The sequence below is a fragment of the Rhinolophus hipposideros genome, assembly GCF_964194185.1.
Source record: "Rhinolophus hipposideros genome assembly, chromosome: 21".
In the NCBI taxonomy this organism is placed as follows: Eukaryota; Metazoa; Chordata; class Mammalia; order Chiroptera; family Rhinolophidae; genus Rhinolophus; species Rhinolophus hipposideros.
Window position 1 is genome coordinate 38,090,469 of NC_138067.1, and position 17,867 is coordinate 38,108,335.

Below are 17,867 nucleotides of genomic sequence, written 5' to 3' on the forward strand. Positions count from 1 at the left end.
TTAAAATAATATAAGAGGGGAGAATCAATCAATAATATGAGGGGTGTGAATTGAAGACTGGCACTAAATTGGTAACTGTTGCTGAGTAATAGATACAGAGGTTATAATACTCTCCTCTTTGCTTTTGTTTAGAATTCTCCATAACAAAATCAAACAAAACCACTGTCAGCAAAAGATGCCTTCTAAATGTGGTTATCTCTGCAATGGGAGAGAAATTGCTTTGGAGGATGCTTTACATTTGTCTACAACACTGTATTTTTGTACGTTTATACACAAGTACATTTGTAGAAAATGAGATACAGATAAGCGGAATCACCACCCCTCGGAGATTACCATTGCTGTTTAGTGTGTGTTCTTACTCTTCTGAATATATATGTACATGTATCCAGAAAGTAATCCAGGACATAAACACAAGGACATACACGTATACATACAATAACGTGTACGAGTATATATATGCCAAAAAATATATACTGCTTTTTCTCCCCAGGCAATTGTCTCTACCTTTCCCTTTCTGTAAATGTTTATCTCATATTCCTCATATCCAAATTCCCCCAGTTGATCCGTAAATATCCTCTAGAGCTGGGTTGTCCAAATCGGGCTCTACTGCAGGACCATGCACCACATCTGGTCATGATTCTTCAGTATGTTTCAACCTGTCACAATCCCTTTTACGACACTGGCAAAACACACCCCCTCGGGGTGTGTCTGGCTGCTGCTTTGCTGGCGTTCGGCCTGTTCTCCCCGTTTCTCCTGTACTGCAGGGCGGGGCTGAAGGCCTGACCCATTCAGGTGAGTGGCATTTATCAACAGCAACGGCATACTTCATTGGCATTACATCAGGACACCTAGAACATCTCATTGATCTACCAGCAGTGAGACTAGCCATGTGCCCTGGATTGGGGTGAGGACAGCCTGATCCTGCCATCGCATGGTGCCACCTCACCCTCATGATTAGAAAGTGACAAGTGTTTTGTCACTGTGACGCTGTACCCACGTCTGCCATCTACCTAATGCTTTTAACTCTAAATAACTTTGTCTGAATCTATGATTTCCTTAGGGCTTGGGAAATACTGTGCTAATTTTTCCATCCTTCCTACTGTAAAATACCTTCTACTGCTGCCTTCTTTAGAGTTTTCCATCCTCAACGGGACAACTTGTTACTCTGAACCAAACCAACTAGTAACTAAGACCGTAACACTATTTCTTCCATATATATAAAAATACGTATTTTACTAAATATACTAAAATATATATAATTTTTTTTAATTGGGGATTATTGGGGAAAGGCCCCATCAGTTCCAAATTGGTGTCTTTCAATCTAGTTGTGGAGGGCACAGCTCAGCTCCAAGTCCAGTCGCTGTTTTCAATCTTAGTTGCAGGGGGCGCAGCCCACCATCCCATGTGGGAATTGAACCAGCAACCTTGCTGTTGAGAACTTGCGCTCTAACCAACTGAGCCATCTGGCTGCCCCCAACACTTTTTCTATTAAAAAGAGTCAAGACACTTTGGACAAAATAATAAATTTATTACATATGATTAGCAGACAGATGTTGCTGATATATTAGTCTCTCAACGTTTGAAAAAACTTGCAAAATAAAATAATTTTATATACTGCACAATTTCAGGGGCCCCTGAGGATCAGGGCTGGGCTTAGGGGACCACCTTGTTTTTCAGAGAAGTCAGTGGGCAGAACATACTTTTTTATTTGAGGTCGTTAGCTTTTAGCAGTGAGAACCGGTCCCAGCCTTGCAGATTCAGGAGGTTAAATTCACCAACCAAGGTGGCTGGAATTTTCCTAACCATAAGAATGACATTCAAGTTCAGCGATAAGGAGAGGGCTTCCCTCAAGGGAACAAGAAAGCCCTGAAGCAGAAATAGGGGATGGGCAAAGGGGACTGGGGCTGAACAATAGGGCCTGGGGGTGAGGAGCCCTCTCCAGGACATGGACTCCCCTCAGTAGCACAGGGGCTACCCTAGAGCAGCAGCAGTAGGTAGATCTGATGGAGCAACTTTCTTCTAGTAATTTCTGGAATTTGAAGACAGGGCCTAGCAGGACCCTTGCCTGGACCCAGTTCTCAGAATACCAGGGAGGTACAAGTCCTTGGTTAATGAACAGTACTGGCCAATGGCCCCAGCTCCTGGAAAGCACAGTTGGGTTGTTGTGCAAGGATAGTCCTTGACTAGGATAGACGGACATGCACAATCACACTAGAGGCGGTTACACGGGCTCCACAGAGGCCTCACCACAACTGGCCCACGTGTTTGAAGGACACAAAAGGGATGCCCATCTTGATGTTGCAGAACACCTGGGTGACCTGCAGGTAGGAAGAGATCAGCCCCGCTGTGCCTTGGCCTTGCCCTCAAAAGCTGAGGTTGGGGCTGGCTGATGGCATTTTCCATAGATGGTTGCAATAACGCCTCCAGTTATACAAGATGTTCTAGAATCATGGCACTCATCAAGAGGTGGATCTAATTCTTGTCTTTGAATCTGGGTGGGTTTGCTTATAACAAAGAATGTCGCGGCAGTGATGCCAAGTGACTTTCACCAAGTGATTTCCAAGGCTAGGTCAGAAAAGGCAAACCAGCTTCTGCTGGTTTCTCTAGAACCCTCATGGTGGAACCCTGAGCCATCAGTAAGCAGGCTGAGCTGCCAAGCTGTAAGAAAGCCCAAACTCGTCCAAGCAGAGAAATGCCACGGTGAAGCTCTGAGACTAAATGAAGAGAGATGCTTGGCCAGCCACCAGCTGCTACACACACACACACACACACACACACCCCGTCCTTCAGCTCCAACCATCGTCTAAATGCAACTACAAGAGCCACTGGAGCCAGAAGCACCCAGCAGAGCCCTACTCATAGAAACCATGAGAGGTAATAAATGAAATGACTGCTGTTGATTTTAAGACACAAAGTTTTGGGGTGATTTTTTATGCAGCAATAGATAAATACCCATTGCAGGCCCCACTCCCTGTCAGAGACTCACCTGAAGGCAGACACTATAGTTCCATCGCCAGATGGGACATTTCAGAGAATTCATCCAGGACAGTCTGGTTGGCATTCAGAAGTCAGACAGTGATTCCATACATACAGTTACTGCTGTGTCGGCCTCCCCACCTGTCAGAGAAGGGAGACCTTGAAGGCTGGAGTTGCCACCCCATCTTTTAGGGTATTTGCCTGTCCCACCTGAATGGATTTGCCACATGTGCAAATCCAAAATGCAATCCTCGGACAGACACCATCAGCATCGCCTAGAAGCTTGGCCCCACTGCATACCCAATAAATCAGAATCTGCATTAAACAAGCTCCCCAGCTGGTCTGCATGCATATTCATTCTAGAAGTAATGACCTAGAGCAGTGCTCTTCAAGGTACCTCCTCCCACATTGCTAAGGTGACAATTAAAATTTCTCATTCTGTGTTTAAATGGTGGCAAAAGATGTAATTTCCAATGTGTGTAATGTTGACATTTTAAAACACAATTTTCAGTCATTTAAAAGGACTCGGGAATTTAAATGAATTGGTGACAGGATACCCAGCAACATTAAAAAAAAGTCCAATGTCCATCAACGATAAATGGATAAATTATGGTATGCTCCCATAATTGAATACTACATAGCAATGAAACTAGGTGTAGTTACATATAATTAGGGATGACTCTACAAACATGTTATTGAGTGAAGGAAGCCAGAGACAATATATATGCAATACATATATTTAAATATAAAGTACAAAAATGCACAAAACTCATCCATAGTAACAGAATTCAGGATGGTGGCTAGCTCTTGGGCAGGTAATGATGGGAAAGTGGCATGAGGGATACTACGGATGGGGTTTGCAGGCAACATTTTGTTTCTGACTTAGGGGCTGGTAACACGAATGTGTTCACTTTATGATAATTACGTGTACTGTTTAAAAATCTTTTATTTTTTAAGTGTGTTTTTCTAGGACCCATCAGCTCCAAGTCAAGCATTTGTTTCAATCTAGTTGTGGAGGGTGCAGCTTACACTGATCCATGCTGGGATCAAACCAGTAACCCCAGTTCTATAAGCATCGCACTCTAACCAACTGAGCTAACCGGTCGCCCCTTACATGTGTACTTTTGATGTTAGAAGTTAAAATTTAGAAACTTAAGAATAATGGACTATAAAAATACACAAAAAACTATAATCTTTTACAGAGACTTCATATCATTCCACTTCTTAGAATTAGATGTCCATTCTCCTACAGAATTGTCCTAATGTAATATTAATAGATTTTTATGTTCAGAAGACTTTTATTGATTACCCTTTCATATTGCTGAGCCAACCACAAAAATAAAGAATATAAATAAAAATTTAAATTTTTCCAGTGACCATAAAGCTCTAAGTGTTAACATTTTTCTCCATTGGGTTGAATTATTATCCACTAGTGGTCCCCAAACTTTGCTGCAGATTGGAATCATCCGAGAATGTTTAAAAGATATGTGTAGAAAAGTATTTACCTGGGCCAAAGGTCTAGCCTTTGCCGTCAGCTTCTGGGAGATAATCTGTGGGCTCTTGGAATGTTATGCCTGATAGGAATATCTTTGTTTGCCTGGGGACCTTGGGTCGTATCGAATAGTCTACCAATGTGATTGGTGGGGGCTGGCCACCAAGAAAGCCCAACAATGTGACTGAAGGTGGGGGCTCTAAGTCACGCAGTATTAGCTGACCTAGAGGCTGAGATTAACCATATGATAAAGCCCCAATGAAAACTCTGGACACAGAAGCTCAGGTGACTTCCCTGGTTGGCAATATTCCATGCGTATTATCATACAGGGATGCCAGGACGGTAATCTGTCCTGAACTTGGTGGGGATAGGACAACGGAAGTTCCACATTTGGTATTTCCCTAGGATGCTGTCCTGTGTTCTTCTTCCTTGGCTAATTTTAATCTGTATCTTTTCCCTGTAATAATCTGCAATCAGAAAACAGTTTTCCATGAGTTAGTTATGTGAGTCCTTCTAGGAATCACTGAATTAAGGCTGGTTTGGGGTATCCCCCAAGCTTACAGTTGGTGTCATAAGTAAGGACGGTCACGGGGATTGTGCTCTTTAACTAGGTTCTTATCCTCATACATTCTGGTTTAATTGGTATGGAGTGTGACCTGGGCATCTGGACTTTTAAAAGTTCATGGGTAATATTCAGCAAAATTTGGAGACCATTGCTTATTATAATCAAATGGTGCACAAAACAACATACATGTGACAATAGCTTGATCAACAATGATTACATTAAAATAAAATTTTACTGTGAACGTCTCTTAATGAGGTAGGGGAAGGAAGGTTATGGTACCTTGATTAAAAGAGAATTTGGTGGGAAGTCCAAGATGGCTGTGTTACAAGAGAACACTGAACTCATTCCCTCCCACGAGCAAACTCAAGTACATATGTATGTAGAGAACAATTACTCCTGTGAGACAACTCCTGTGAGGGCTGAATGAACAGGCTTCTGAACAACAAAGAAGATAAAGAGACCAAACAAACAAAGAAGGCTGGGAAGCTGCAGGAGCCCTCTGGGAGCTAAGGGAACTCGCTGGGCCTGCAGAACCTGTGAGCACCATTGTTTACATCTCCCTTCACTTCAAAAGGGCAGGCAGGAGCCCTAGCCCAGTGCTTTGGCCTTCCTGCAAGATCACTATAGCAGGTTCCCAGCTACATTGCTCAGAGCGTTTTGCTTCAAAGGGAATGAGCAGGATCAATAGGGCATTACTACATGCACTTGGTCTCCACATCTGGAGTTGCTCTGACACGACGGGCCAGTGTCCTGGATACCTTAGGCAACTGCTCAGCTCCTACCAGTCTGCTAAAACCACATGACACACAGCTTACACAGAGGCCACTTCTATATCAGGCCACTTTTTCAAGACTGGGAGAGATAGCTATTTATCTAATTAATATAAACAAACATAGAAAGTCAAACAAAGGGCCGGCCCGGTGGCCCAGGCAGTTGGAGCTCCGGGCTCCTAACGCCAAACGCTGCTGGTTCGATTCCCACATGGGACAGTGGGCTCTCAACCACAAGGTTGCCAGTTCAATTCCTCGACTCCTGCAAGGGATGGTGGGCTCTGCCCCCTGCAACTAAGATTGAACATGGCACCTTGAGCTGAGCTGCCCCTGAGCTCCCAGATGGCTCAGTTGGTCGGAGCGCATCCTCTCAAGCACAAGGTTGCCGGATCGACTCCCGCAAGAGATGGTGGGCTGTTCCCCCTGCAACTAGCAATGGCAACTGGCCCTGGAGCTGAGCTGCGCCCTCCACAACTAAGATTGAAAGGACAACAACGTGACTTGGAAAAAGCCCTGGAAGTACACACTGTTCCCCAATAAAGTCCTGTTCTCCTTCCCCAATAAAATCTTTAAAAAAAAGAGAAAAGTCAAACAAAAAGACAGAAGAATCTCTCTCAAATGAAGAAACTAGAAAAAGCTATAGAAAAAAAACCCTAAGGAGACAGAAATTAGTAATTTGGCTGCTAAAGAATTCAAAGAAACAGTCATAAGGATGCTCATCAAACTTGAGAGTGGAATAGAAGAACTTAGAGAACTTAGTTAAAAAGTATAATAAAAACCAAGCAGACCTGAACAATACAATAACTAAAATGAAAAATACATTAGAGGAATCAATGACAGATTAGCTAATATAGAAAAACAGATCAGCGACCTGGTAGATCAGACTAGTGGAAATCATCCAACTAATGAGAACAGCAAAAATAAGAATTTTAAAAAATGAGGATGGTTTAAGAGACCTCTGGGACAACACTTATAAGTGTACATACATTCACATTACAGGGATCTCAGAAGGAAAAAATAGAAAAGAACAGAAACTTTACTTGAAGAAATAATGTCTAAAAAATTTCCTAACCAGGGAAAGGAAACAGACATCCAGGTCCAGAAAGCACAGCGTTCCAAACAACAGCAACCCAAAGAGACTTGCACTAAGACATATTGTAATTAAAATGGCAAAAGTGAAAAATACAGAGACAATTTTGAAGGCAGCAAGAGGAAAATAACTGTTACATGTAAATAAAACCTCATAAAGGTTTTAGCTCATTTCTCAGCAGCAATTTTACAGGCCAGAAGAGAGTGGTAAGACATCTATCTTTAAAGTGCTGAAAGACAAGAACTTACAACCTAGAATAATTTACCCAGCAAGGTTATCATTCAGAATTGAGAGAGAAATGGAGTTTCCTGGACAAGCAAAAACTAAAGGAGTTCATCACCATTATTAATCAAGCATTACAAGAAATGTTAAAGGGTCTTTTTTAAGCAGAAAAAGAAATGCCATAACCAGAAATAAGTAAATGAGAAAGGAAAAAAATCTCATAGGTAAAGCCAAATATTTAATAAATACAGTAAGCCGTACAGTTAAAAAGCTACTATTAAGGTCAAAGACAAAAGTATCACACTCAACTCAAACTACAATAACTAGTTAGGAGATTAAAAAAACACAAAAGATCTAAAATATGACATCGACATCATTAAGCATAGAGGGAAGATAAAAATGCAATTCTTTTAGAATATATTTGAACTTAATCATCTATCAGCTTAAAATAGACTGTTATAGATATAGAATGATATCCATAAACCTCATGGTAATCACAAACCAAAAACCTGCAAAAGATACACAAAATATAAAGAGAAAGGAACCCAAATAAAACACTAAAGAAAACCAGCAAACCATAAGAGAAGAAACCAAGAGAAGGAACAGAGAACTACAAAAACAATTAACAAAATGGCAATAAGTACATAATAACTACCTTAAGTGTAAATGGATTAAATGTTCCAATAAAAAGACATAGGGTAGCTGAATGGATTTAAAAACATGACTCGTTTATATGTTGACTACAAAAAATTAGCTTCAAATTGAAACACACATACAGATTAAAGTGAAGGAATGGATATATTCCATACAAATAGAAATGAAAAGAAAGATGAGGTAGCAATACTCAGACAAAATAGACTTTAAAACAAAACATTTTTAGAAAAAGAAAAATAAGGATTTTATATAATTATAAAGAGGTCAATCCAAAAAGAGACTATAACAATCAGAAATATCTACACACACAACATAGGAACACTTAAATTTACAATGCAAATATTAATGGACATAAAGGGAAAAATTCATTTATTCAACAATAGTAGGGGATTTTAATAATCCACTAGCATCAATGGATAGGTCATCCAGGCAGAAAATTAATTAAGAAAATCATGCCCTTAAATGTCACGTTAGACTAGATAGACTTAATAGAACAGTTCATCCCCAAAGAGCAGAATACTTTTTTTTTTTTTTTGAATGCACATGGAACATTCTCCAGGATAAATCATGTATTAGGCCAAAATCGAGCCTCAGTAAATTCAAGGAGATCAAAATCATATCAAGCATGTTTTTCAACCACAATGGCATCAAACTAGAAATCAACTACAAGAACAAAACTGTAAAAAACACAAATACATGGAGACTAAACAACATGCTACTAAACAATCAAAGAGGAAATCAAACAGGAAAAAAAATATCTTGAAAGAAATGAAAATGAAAACACAACATTTCAAAATTTATGAGATGCAGCAAAAGCAGTTCTAAGAGGGAAGTTCATAGCTATACAGGCCTACCTCGAGAAACAAGAAAAATCCCAAATAAATAATCTCACTCTACACCTAAAGGAACAACAAAAGAACAAACAAAACCCAAAGTAAAAGAAAAGAAATAAAGATCAGAGCAGAAATATGAAAAAGGACAGATTATAACTGACACCACAGAAATATAAAAGATAATTAAAGAATACTGTAAACAATTATATGCCAACAAATTGGACAATCTAGAAGAAATATGTAAATTTCTAGAAACATACAACCTTCCAAGACTAAACTAGGAAGAAACAGAGAATTTGAAGCAGTAATAAAAAACTCCCAACAAAAAAAGTGAAGGACCAGAAGGCTTCACAGGTGAATTCTACAAAACATTTAATGAATTAATACCTATCCTTCTCAAACTATTCCAAAAAAATTGAAGAGGAAGGAAAGCTTCCAAATTAATTATATGAGGCCAGCATTACTCTAATCCAAAACCAGACAAAGACATTACAAAAAAAAAAAGTTTTACCGGCCAATATCCTGGATGCAAAAATTCTCAACAAAACATTAGTAAACCTGATTCAAAAATATATTGAAAGGATTATACACCATGACTATATAGGATTCATCCAGGGAATGCAAAGATGATTCAACATCCATAAATACACACGATACATCATATTAACAAAATAAAGCATAAAAACTACATGATCATCTCAAAAAATGGAGAAAAAGCATAACAACATCCAACATACTTTAATGATAAAAACTTGCAACAAAATGGGTATAGAAGGAAAATATTTCAACATAATAAAGGCCATATAAGACAAACCCACAGCTAATATCATACTGAATAGTGAAAAGCTGAAAGCTTTTCCTCTAAAATCAGTAATAAGACAAGGATGCCCTCCACCACCACTTCTATTCAATATGGTATTGGAAGTGCTAACCAAATCAGACAAGAAAAATAAAAGTCATCCAAAACAGAAAGGAAAAAGTAAAATCCATTATTTACAGATGACATACCATATATAGAAAATCCTAAAGACTCCACTAAGATTTCCAGTCAAGATGGCAAAGTAGATAAATGCTCTGCTTACCTCTTCTCACAAACACATCAAATTACAACTAAATTACAGAACAACCATCATTGAAAATCACCTAAAGTCTAGCTGAACTGAAGCACCATGACAAGGACATACAGGAGAAGCCACCTCGAGACTGGCAGGAGGGGCAGAGATGTGAAACAGGCTGGTCATACACCTGCATGTGACCATTAAATATCAGGAGGTATACCTCAGCTGTGGAGGTCCCCTTGGAGAAGCGAGGGGTCCCAGCTCCACATCAGTTTCCCCAGCCCAGGGTTCCAGTGCTAAGCAGGGAAGTCCCCATAACTTCAGGCTGTGAAAACCAGCGGAGATTGTGGCTGAATGAGATGAGGGCAGCTGTAGTCGCAGGTGATCCTCTTAAAGGGCTTGTGCATAGACTTTCTCACTCACAAACTCACTGATTCTGAGCTCCAGTGTTGGAGCAACAGCTCAAAAATCACCAGGGACATACAGGGAGGAACTAAATTGTCTGGCTTCAGGGCTAGGACTTGAGGGGCAGCTTTCTCCTGGACAGAGCAGCTGGCGGAAGCCATTGTTTCTTTGTGGAGCCCTCCCCCAGCCCTTTGTGCAGATGCAGGCAGCAACCATATCTGAGTTTCCATCAACTTAGCTAACATTGTTTGTCCACCCTGCTCTGATAATTCCCTGAGACCCTGCCCCACCCAACTTTCAGGCACAACCAAGCCGCTTCCAGTGGCTTTTCTGTACAAACAGCCTGTCTTGACTCATGCTGACTTTCCTAAAATCTCTCAAAAGTTCACAAAACCCAAATAAGCTGCATCTGTTTTCCGCATGTCCTGTACATGTCTGGCTGAGTAACCCCAAGCTTGGCACTAGTGATAGCTGGTCTCGGTTTATGGCTCAGCCTCTTGAAACATCTCCAAGCCCAGTGTGGGTGGTGGCCATCTGCAGCAGATTGCTTTGTGGCTCATGTCAGGTGGTCCCAGGAGACCCCGTGGCTGGCACACCCAGTGACCAGCTTTGGACTGAGCTAGCACATCACCTGACCACCTCCAAGGATGATGCACCCAAAGGGCAGACACGGCAGGCATCAGAGCCCCGCTAAAGTGAATCCTGCTCCATAGGGTCAGCTCCTGCACAATAGCTCCTCCACTGTAGCCATGGCCAGTCATCATAACCAATCAGCCCGAAGGTCAATCCCTCCCACTGATGTGCAAACAGTTACCAAGGCTCAACAACACTAGGAGGGCACACACGAGGGACACACCTGGAACACCCAGCTCTGGTGACTAGGGAGACTGTGCCACTGGGCCCCACAGGACACCTACTACAGAAGGCCACTCTACTAAGACCAGGAGATATAATAGCAGCCCTACGTAATATACAGAAACAAACACAGGGAGGCAGCCAAAATGGGGAGACAAAGAAACATGTTCCAAATAAAAGAACAAAGCTCTGGAAAAAGAACAAAACAAAATGGAGAAAAGCAATCTACTAGGTGCAGAGTTCCAAACACTGGTTATAAGGATGCTCAATGATCTTGGGGAGCATTTCAACAGAGATAAGAAAGATAAAATTGAAGATAGAAAACATAAAAATGAACCAATGAGAAATATAGAATACAATGGCTAAAGTAAAGAATATACATTAGAGGGAATCAGCAGTAGATTGGATAAGGCAGAGGATAGAATCAGCAATTAAAAGATAACGTAGCAGAAAACACCCAAACAGAACAGCAAAAATAAAAAAGCATCCAAAAAATGAGGATAGTTGAAGAGGCCTCTGAGACAACATCAACTGTACTGCATTCACAACATAGGGGTAAGACAAGAGAGGGAGCAAGGAATTGAAAACCTGTTTGAAGAAATAATGATGGAAAACTTCCCTAACCTGGTAAAGAAAACAGATATACAAGCCCTTATCCCACCATAGATGGGATCTGTAGCAGGTTAATTTTTAGCATAGGCAACATACAGCTGTAGAGGATACGGACTAAAATTTATTTGAGGTCATGTGTCCCTTGGTAAGGCTTCATCCATACAGAGCACAAGCTCTGGAGTCGGATGAGTCAAGTCCTACCTGTGCAACCAGGGCCAGTCACCTCCCCTTTCTGAACCTCTCCATTTCCTATGAAGCCCTAAAGATCTGAGGTATTGAAATACACTTTCCCAAAGAATAAAGGTTCAAAAAGGGTACTTTTTGACAGTTCATACTTGTAAAGCACTGCTCTGTGCTCCATACGTAACCCTAGTAGCTTATAAAGATGGGGGAACTGAAGCATACAGTGACTTGTCCAAGGCCACAAAGAGACAGAGCTAGGGTTTGAACCTGGGGGTCTGGCTCCAGAATCTATACTCTTAGCCAACTATTTTATATTGCTTTCCACTAAGGCGAGGAGTATCTCATTCAGGACAATACTGAGCTGGGCCCAAGTCCTCTGTATTGGATCCAATCGGCTATCTTCTAATTCACTTCACTTTCTAGGTAAGGAGAAGGGTTCAGAGTCTCTACACCACTAGTTATTAGAATTACGCTCGTGTTTCAGTCACTCGCCTCCCTGAGCTTCAGTTTCTTTATTTGTGGGGGGTTGTTAGGAGGCCTAAATGAAGCCACCATGCAAAGGTCGTGATGCATGTGATCAGTGCTTAGCACAGGGCTGTTTTTATCATCACACTCACCTACCTGTCAGAGATACAAATCTCAATCTTGTCACTATTCAGCAGTTTTGGCCACCAACTCTCCTCCTCCAGGTCCACCACCTGCTTCTTGCCACACCAGCTAAGAAAGAGGGAGAAGGATCAATGAAACAGGCAGGTTCTCCTCACAATGGCCCTGGCACTTGGGGCGTGGGAGCACTCACCTGTAGGAAGACTCGAAGCAGGTATTTGCAGGGGCCACAGTCACGGTTGTCATGTTTCCTACCACTACCCAGCTGCTCCCACTGTTCTCCACCATCCATTTATGGGGACCCTCTGTTAAATAAATAAAGGTTGCGCCCAAGCTTCTGGCCTACCAGCTGGGGTGGGCGCCTCCTACCAGCTCCTGTGCGGCCCCGCCCACCGGCTCCCAGGGGGAGGATCCCCCTTCCTGGGCATCCCACCCTGGCCGCCGTGGTTGCGGAAGAGGTTGCTCCAAAGGGTCTGCACACGCAGAAGCGGCCCAGGAGGCAGGACCCGGCTGCAGGCGAGCAGCAGCAGGGCTCAGTGGTCCGGGGCCAGGATGAGCAGCCAGAGCCTGGCGGTCCACCAGGGCGTGACCACGCGGGCACACCAGGCGGCAGCACTCGAACAGGTGCCTGGAGGCAGGTGGCTGAGCGTCATCAGGAGCAGCTCGAGTGGCAGTTGGCCCAGGTCCGGAGACTCCTCGGGTTCGGGCTCCAGAGAGGGGACCCGGGCTGGCCAGCCTCTGGAGGCAGAGGCTTCCATGGTTCTCCAGCCAGGCCCAGCTGCGACTGCGGGACTGGAAGGGTCAAGGCGTTAGCCTCTGATGGCCCCACTCCCGCCAGCCGCAACCCGAGACCACCGGCCCCCAAACCTCGTTAGCCACCTCCCCATCTTGACCAGCCCTGTCTCCTAGTTCTGAGTCCCCAGTCTCCCAACCCGTCCCTGTCAGCCCCTCGTCTCAGCCCCCGCTCGCGCACCGCCGCTCCCGCAAGCCAGCCCCTCTCCAGCCTCGCCGACCCGGAGTCCCACCCTGGATCTCTGCCAATGTTCCTCGCGGTTGGGCCCACGCGTCTTTTGTGACGCCATCCCCTCCTCCGTCCTTTTCACACGGCGGCCCCTCCCTACTGCTTAGCCTGCAGGCCCACCCACCCCACCCAGCCTCCCTCTAACTCGCCCGTCTGCGCCTGCTCCTCCCCTCTTACAGCCCAGCGCCCTCTTCCTACGAAAGGGCTGAGTGGGTGATACAGGTGCACCTCTGCTGGAGCTGCGGTTGGGAGGGGGGAGGGGAAACGAGCCAGTCCTGTTTGCTGTAGAAAATTCCTGAACCTCGAGGCACTGGGAGGTGGGCCCGCCACACAAACAATTCCAAACGCGTTAGAGGCTCCACAAACTCGGCCTCCTTACTCTCCTGCCCGAGGCCACTGTTAATAGGACTGGAGGGACCTGAGCGGCTATATTTTCATTCCAGGAATGTGTTTTGATCCTGTGAATGAGTCCTTTGTATGATGGAACGAGGGAGGGAGGCGGAGGGGAGGTTGGGAGGGAACAGGTGAACCGTAACCAAAACCTGTGCTTTCAGAGGGCGGGAAGGGATTTGGAACCAGCCTTGGGTGGAGGTAATCAAGCTTCCTCACCAAGGACATTCAGGCTGGAACACCCATCTTTCCTGTGGGTGTGGAGGTGTGGGGGGGAAAGGACAAAATTATCATTGTGGAACCCTCTCAGCTCCCCATCCAACTCAGGCTCTAGGGGGTCAACAGCACTTCAAGTAAAACACTAGAGTCACAAAACCCCAAATTACTTCTTTGCCTTAAAAGTGTAATTCCTCCTACTGAAGCCACACTTAGAAATAATCAAGACCTTCAGAAAAGTTTCATTCGAGCCTGTTTTCAAGGTTAAACACACCAACAAGGAGTTCAGTTGGAGCTGCCAGTAACGGTGTACCACAATTACTAATAGCAGCACTACCGCAGACTGGCAACGGCCCATAGAAAATGTAATTAAAAAGTAATCCTCTATATTAAAAAATAATAATTCCTTAAGTATGACAATGGTATTGTGGTTTTGTTTAAAAAGTCCTTATTTTGTAGCGCTATATACTTTTAAGTATTTTTGGAGGAAATGATTATGTTACCGGAGAGTGGGCTCTCCTCGGCGTGGTGTCTGGGTTCTTGGTGTCTCGAGCAAAGAACTGAACGAGATACTGAGGTAAAGCAGTGAAAGAGTAGTTTATTGGAAGAGATAATACACTCCAAAGAAATAGGAGCGGACCCGAGCGATATGATGTCCTGTCTCGGATTGCTTTAAAATAATCCGGGTGGGGGGAGTTAGGGGAGGGGCAGCCTGAGTGGAAATATAGGTTAAAAAAGGATTGACCACAAATTGCAATAAACACTTGAAAAGGTGCTCAACCTTCTTAATCATCAAGGAAATACAAATGGAAAACACTACACATTCACCAGAATGACTCAAACAAACAAACAAAAACCCAAAACAAAAACAGTGTTAGTGAGAATGTGGAACAATTGGTTGGATCTCTGTTACATGACTTGTGGAGTGGAGACAGGGTACTACCATGTTGTTTGGTGGTACCTACTAGAGCTGAATGTCTAGTCTCTGATGGACAGTTGCACTCCTGGGCATAAGAAACGTGTGCACATAAAAATACATATAGATGCTCCTTGACTTATGATGGGGTTACATCCTGATAAGCCCACCCATCATAAATTGAAAATCTTGTTAAGTTGAAAATGCATTTAATACACCTAACCCACCAAACACCATAGCCTACCTTAAATATGCTCAGATACATTAGTCTACAGTTGGATAAAATCATTTCTCTCCTGCTGCCCAGCATCGTGAGAGAGGATCTTACCGTATGTCGTCCGCTTGGGAAAAGATCAAAACTCAAAATTTGGTTTCTACTAAATGCGTATTGCTTTCATACCATCATAAAGGCGAAAAATCGTAAGTCAAGCCGTTGTAAGGTGGGGACTGTCTATACTAGAGTTTTCAGGGCAGCTTTATTAGTATAAGAGGCTAAAACCAGAAACAGACCGATGTCCTTCCATGGCAGATGGATAATCAATTCTAAACAATGATGAGCAAGATAGTAAATTTGACCTTTTACCACAATTAATGGACCAATCCCAAACGATGTCCTCAGGGCAACATGAAGTTGCAGGTTGGTGAACACAATATGCCATTCACTTAGAAATTAAAAACAGATAACACAATGCTATATAATGATTGTGAGACAAACAAGTGGAAAGGGAGCAAAAAACCCAAAGTGTTGTCCTTCCCAGGACGTGGTTGGGAGTGGGGGATGGGATTGGAAGGAGGGGGAAGATGTGGAGTGTTCTGTTTGTCAGAGCTATGAAACCTGCCAGTCTTGGCTTTGAATCCACACTCTAACCGTTTGTCCAGGCTCTATGCCAAGTCCATGGTTTCTTGGTGGAGAAGGGTCAGGGGCTCTGGCACATGCCTCCATCTGAGCCTGAGAGCAGCTCCTGGCTGAGACTGACTCCTGCATCCAGCCATTGCCCTAACCAGATGCCCTGCACAGCAGGTAAGAGGCTGAAACTGCCAGGAACCGGGGGTCAGCTGTGTGACTTTGGGCAGGCTACTGCCCTCTCCATGTGAGACTCGGTTTCTCTTCTTGTAAAGTGGGATGGTAGCAATATATAAATCAAGGGAGAGTTGAAAGGAGTTGATGATATAGTGCTCCTAAGACTTTTAGCAAGGTGCCTGCGATGGGGAAGGGCACTTATATTACCGTTGTTTTTATTATTATCACCACATTCCCGGAGTGGAAGGGCTCAAGAAAGCTCAGCCATCATCTAGCGGTAATTCAGCCAGCCCTTGACCTCCCCATTTGCATTACAGAGATGGAATCCCCACCAGAGATGGAAACCTACAAGGACAGCATTCACTCTAACACCAGTTCCCTTCACTGAGGCCTGCAGTGCCGGGTTCAAAGCACCGGATCAGGAGTCAGATGTGCCCACACCACCCTCCTGAGCTGGACAAGTCACTTGTCTTCCCTCAGAAGCTCAATTTCTTCCTGAATTAAATGTGGGCTATCATCTTTACTCGCAGAACTGGACAATGATTTCCTGAGATGGCCCATAACTGTCATAGTGCAGCAACCCCATGCAGAATCTAGTTAAAATGAAACTGACCCTGTGAGGAAGTGCCACAATTCACTCGCGACTTCTGCAAGCATTTTTGGAGCTCTGACTGTTTGCCGGGCCTTGGGCTAGGCACTGGGCACACAGCAGCGAATGTGACAGGCAAAATGTTTACACTCCTGCAGCTGAAAATAGACAATAAATAAAGATGTAAATAAATAGAATGTAGGAGGGTGGTAAGTACTATGGACAAAAATGAAGCAGGGAAAGAGGATAGATGGCATAGTGGGATGAGATTGCAGTTTCAGACATTCAGGGGCTTCACTGAGAAGTTGACATTTCAGCTGAGATCTGCAGGGAATAAGGGATTAAATCAAGTCAATATCTGGGGAAGGAGTGCTTCTGGAGGGGAAATAATAACAAGCGCAAAGTCCCTGTGGCAGAAGCAAGGAGTGAGAAGAAAGCCTGTGGGCTGGCGCCCAGGGAGCAAATAGGGGAGTGGTAGGAAGTGAGCTCAGAGTGGGGATGGGGGCAGACTGTGGGGGCTTTGTGGACCACGGTGGGGACTTCGTCTTTTTCCCTGAGTGAGATGGAGCCACAGGAGAATACTGAGCAGAGGAGGTATGTGCCTGGCTCAGGTGTTCACAGACACCCTCTGCTGCATGTGGGAATAGAAGGAGATGGGAGACACAGGAAGAAGGACGCTGCCATGATACAGGCGTCAACAGAGGAGGGTGGATGGGACGAGGGCACTGGAGCAGGGAGAAGTCGACTGCTTCGGATAGATTTGTAAGTACGATTTTCGGGAGAATTGGGTGTAGGGTCACACAGAGCCACACTGAGGGTGCATGGGGACCCAAAGACTTTTTTTGGGAGTCCCTGTCTATGGAAATGATTTGATTGAATAATATGTAACAAAATTCATGGACCCAAGTGAGGTGTAGTGATTTACCAGTGAAGATTTAGAATAATGGATAGAGAAGAGGCACATAGGTATTGGCCTATCATTCAGAGTGTCCAAGTACTGTCTCCTCAGGTTCTTTATTGCTAGATGTGTCATTTCTGGCTAATTTAATAGCACTCATCACGCGAAAGAGGCAGCAGTGCTATTATTCCTCGTGTTCTTCTTGCCTCTGCTGATCTTTAATGCCATTTATTTAGCTCTGGTGACATCATTACTCATGGCATCGTCTCATCCATCATGTCATTATGAACACCGGCTTCTGGTGACAACCAAGGTTTTACTGGGCTTCAGTGATGACAACCACAAATGCAATTCTTAACCAGAGGATGCAGGAAAATGGGAGCAGGAATTTTTCTTGTCGTGGTAAATGGTCATGTTTGGAATTTCCTTACAGTGTAAATGCAGACACATCTTCTGGCCAGGTGATTCTTCCTCCCCACCCCCACCCCCCATACA

The 17,867-nt window shown here is 43.8% G+C and overlaps 1 protein-coding gene across 1 annotated transcript; it reads right to left on the reverse strand.

Annotated features, from left to right (window-relative positions):
- Nucleotides 1-771: 771 nt before the first annotated feature.
- On the reverse strand, nucleotides 772-16,633 carry LOC308489878 (F-box only protein 27-like). The gene is made up of 7 exons (XM_081031503.1): nucleotides 16,499-16,633; nucleotides 12,857-13,113; nucleotides 12,755-12,820; nucleotides 12,515-12,626; nucleotides 12,337-12,432; nucleotides 2,987-3,117; nucleotides 772-2,318 (listed from the first exon to the last, which is right to left on the reverse strand). Exons 1-6 carry the CDS (start codon nucleotides 16,540-16,542, stop codon nucleotides 3,069-3,071), a joined length of 624 nt encoding a protein of 207 aa, XP_080887629.1. The 5' UTR covers nucleotides 16,543-16,633; the 3' UTR covers nucleotides 772-2,318; nucleotides 2,987-3,068.
- Between the last annotated feature and the right edge of the window lie 1,234 nt (nucleotides 16,634-17,867).